Below are 3,530 nucleotides of genomic sequence, written 5' to 3'. Positions count from 1 at the left end.
TGGGGGAGAGGCCAGGGCTGCAGAGGGGGGATGTTGTTGGCAGCTGCATGAGGACGCTCTGGGACGCTGCCCTGGGCTGTGCAGCGCACTGGGGATGGATCAGCCCCTGCTCTGCTGCTCCTTCCCATCTGCCCCAGGGCCCTTGCAGAGCCCCAGCCATGCTGTTTGCCCCCAGCCTGCCCACGGCCAGCCTGGGGCTGCTCACGGGGGTTTCTGTGCTGAGCATTGGCCTGGCCGTGTTCTTGAGAGAGCCTGGGCAAGGAGCCTGGAGCCCCCAGGGCCTGGGCTGAGGCGTCAGCACTGCCCCAGCAGTGCCCATGGCCTGTCCCTGCTGCAGCCCCGGCACTGCCACCCCCAGGGCTGTGCCCGGCCCCGAGAGCACTCAGGCCCTGCAGCAACACCAGGGCCACCAGGGCAGTGGGGCAGGGCCACGGCAGCAGCACTGGCAACACCAAGTGCTGCTGCTGCTGCTGGGCACAGCTGCTGGGCCAGCACTGATCTGCCCCAGCTCTGCACACAGACATTGCTGCTGCTGCAGCTCCAGAGAAGGCAACAAGAGGGGGATATCCAGGGAAAACATTGCTGGACTGTGTCAGTGAGGAGCTATGCTCTTGATAGCTTCAAATGAAATAAAGGATTTATTTCATTTGAAGCTATCAAGAGCACAGCTCCTAACTGACACAGTCTGTGGGTCATAGTGAAGGTGTGGAGAAAAAAAACGAGATATGGCAGATTTGATGGGTTTAGTTTAGGGACGATATTAAAAAAGGAAAACAATGAAAAAGAAGCTCCAAATTGAAACCAACAAGAAGTATCAAAGACAACTTTTATTACAAATTATTTTCAGAAACTGCCCAGCAGTTTAATGTTTCTTAAATTGTCCAGTCGTCAGTCTCCACACTGCAGCCTGGAGCTCCTGGTTTCTCAGGCTGTAGATGAGGGGGTTCAGGGCTGGAGGCACCACCGAGTACAGAACTGACACTGCCAGATCCAGGGATGGGGAGGAGATGGAGGGGGGCTTCAGGTAGGCAAACATGATGGTGCTGAGAAACAGGGAGACCACGGCCAGGTGAGGGAGGCAGGTGGAAAAGGCTTTGTGCCGTCCCTGCTCAGAGGGGATCCTCAGCACTGCCCTGAAGATCTGCACATAGGAGAAAACCATGAACACAAAACAAACAAAGGCTAAGGATGCACCAACTACAATGAGCCCAAGTTCCCTGAGGTAGGATTTGGAGCAGGAGAGCTTGAGGATCTGTGGGATTTCACAGAAGAATTGACCCAGAGCATTGCCTTTGCACAGGGGCAGAGAAAATGTATTGGCTGTGTTCAACAGAGCATTGAGAAAGGCACTGGCCCAGGCAGCTGCTGCCATGTGGGCACAAGCTCTGCTGCCCAGGAGGGTCCCGTAGTGCAGGGGTTGGCAGATGGACACGTAGCGGTCGTAGCACATGATGGTCAGGAGGGAAAGCTCTGTTCCAATGAAGAAGACAAACAGAAACACTTGTGCAGCACATCCTGAGTAGGAGATGGTGCTGGTGTCCCAGAGGGAATTGTGCATGGCTTTGGGGACAGTGGTGCAGATGGAGCCCAGGTCGCTGAGGGCCAGGTTGAGCAGGAAGAAGAACATGGGCGTGTGCAGGTGGTGGCCGCAGGCTACGGCGCTGATGATGAGGCCGTTGCCCAGGAGGGCAGGCAGGGAGATGCCCAGCAAGAGGCAGAAGTGCAGGAGCTGCAGCTGCCGCGTGTCTGCCAATGCCAGCAGGAGGAAGTGCCTGATGGAGCTGCTGTTGGACATTGCTTCACTCTGGGCATGGTGGACTGTTGAAACAAGACATTGACAAGCTCTTTGAGTCAATCCTATGGGTTATTTTAGGAATTCTCTAAAAACTACTCCTCTACATGTGGCGGAACTTCACTCAACATTTTTATTTTTGAGCTTGGGTTTGTGCTCCTGAGTTCCTGCCTCATCTTCAGCATTGCTCTCAGCCTGAACCCTGGGAAGCCCAGAGGGAAAACAGGGCTCCCTGTGTCCCAGTGCAGTCAGACCTGCTGGTCCCCACACAGGTGCCCTTTGCTTATTGCGCCTTCCTCTAGTTCAGCATGATTGAAATTAAAATGTGCTTGAAAAATAAAGTGGAGTTTTTAAAGACTCGAGTTTAAAAGTCAGTTTCTCTAAGCCCTTCTCTCTTTCCCTGTGCACCCGGACAGGATGGGATACCAAGGGTTGGTCTGGCTCTCTGCTGCCTGGAGTTGTGCCTACTGGGAGCTGTTTCTCTCTATCCAAGCCCTGTCCCTGCCAGTGCTGCCAGAGCCCAGCCCAGCCCTGGCGGCTCAGCTCTGCCCTGCAGACCCCTCCCAGCACAGGGCACTGCCCAGGGGCATCTCCCTGGCAGCAGGGCCTTAAGGGCAGGCCAGACAAACAGAGATGCTGCAAGCCAAGGTGCTGCTGCTGCTGTGTGTAGGGAGAGGAGGCTGAGGAGGCACTTTCTGAGGGAGATCTGAGGCCCATCTGCTGATGCCCAGGCTGACAGTGCAGGAGGTTCAGTGACACAGCCAAAGCTGGCAGCCCCTTTCCCTTCCCTTTAGGAGAAAGCTGAGAGCAGCCCTGGCCATGCAGCACCATCTCCAGAGCAGGAGGAATCTGCCCTGATGGGGGTGGCTCCTTGCACCTGGAACTTCTCCCCTGCAGCGTCCATGGGGAGCTGCCGGGCAGGCTGAGAGCTGCCCCTGGCAGGTGGCACATGCCCTGGGCTGGCCAAGAGCCCTGAGGGCTGCAGGAGCTGCTCTGCAGGACAGCCCTGGGCAGCCCTGGCTGCAGCCCCAGCTTCAGCCCCTGCAGCCGTCCCTGGCAGCAGGAGCCGTCCTGCCCTGTCCCTCTGACAGTGCCCAGGGCAGCCCCGCTCTGCAGCACATCCTTCCCTCCTCCTCCTGCTCCTCCTGCTCCTGCTCCTCCTGTGCCACAGAGATACTGGGAGAGTCCTCCTGACACATCCCCCAGGCTCGGGGGTGTGCTGGCTTCAGGAGATCCCTCCAGGAGCACAGGGGACATTGCCCTGCACCCACACACTCACCATGCACAGGGCTGTGAAGATCTTTCCCCAAGTGGAGTCTCAGCTCAATGTCTTCCCAATCCTGATTGCCTTCAGCCTGTCTCTGCCTGGCTCCTGTCCCCTCAGTGCCTGCAGGCAGAGCCCTCAGCCCTGCTGGGCTGGGAGAGGAGCTGGCCCTTTAAAGGAAGGGAAGAGCTGTTCCTTTAAAGCTCAGCAGCACAGACACAGCACAAGGACTTTAATGAGCCTCTCGGGGATTTGGTGTTGTTTACATTAGACTCAGTCCCTGAGAGAGTGATCAAAAAACTTCTCAAGAACTCAAACTTAAATTGAAACTGCAAAGTTTCTTGAAGTTTTAATGGGTCCCATTGTGGAACATGACTGAGAAAGTGTCCCCAGGTTCCAGTTAGAGCAAGAACACTGGAGGCAGTGATGACAGCTGGGGACAAACAAGGCCAAGGTGTCTCTGGTGCTGAGCAA

At 56.3% G+C, this 3,530-nt stretch overlaps 1 protein-coding gene across 1 annotated transcript; it reads right to left on the bottom strand.

The window, feature by feature from the left end:
* Window positions 1–828: 828 nt before the first annotated feature.
* Window positions 829–1,795, bottom strand: LOC118701474 (olfactory receptor 14J1-like). The gene has a single exon (XM_036406099.1). It carries the CDS (start codon window positions 1,793–1,795, stop codon window positions 863–865), a length of 933 nt encoding a protein of 310 aa, XP_036261992.1. The 3' UTR covers window positions 829–862.
* Between the last annotated feature and the right edge of the window lie 1,735 nt (window positions 1,796–3,530).

The sequence above is a fragment of the Molothrus ater genome, unplaced genomic scaffold, assembly GCF_012460135.2.
Source record: "Molothrus ater isolate BHLD 08-10-18 breed brown headed cowbird unplaced genomic scaffold, BPBGC_Mater_1.1 matUn_MA512, whole genome shotgun sequence".
NCBI lineage: Eukaryota > Metazoa > Chordata > Aves > Passeriformes > Icteridae > Molothrus > Molothrus ater.
This window is presented reverse-complemented; position numbering and strand designations above follow the sequence as displayed.

What these genes read in the sequence shown, in the direction of transcription:
- LOC118701474 (XM_036406099.1), bottom strand. Translation starts at nt 1,795, where the DNA reads ATGTCCAACAGCAGCTCCATCAGGCACTTCCTCCTGCTGGCATTGGCA.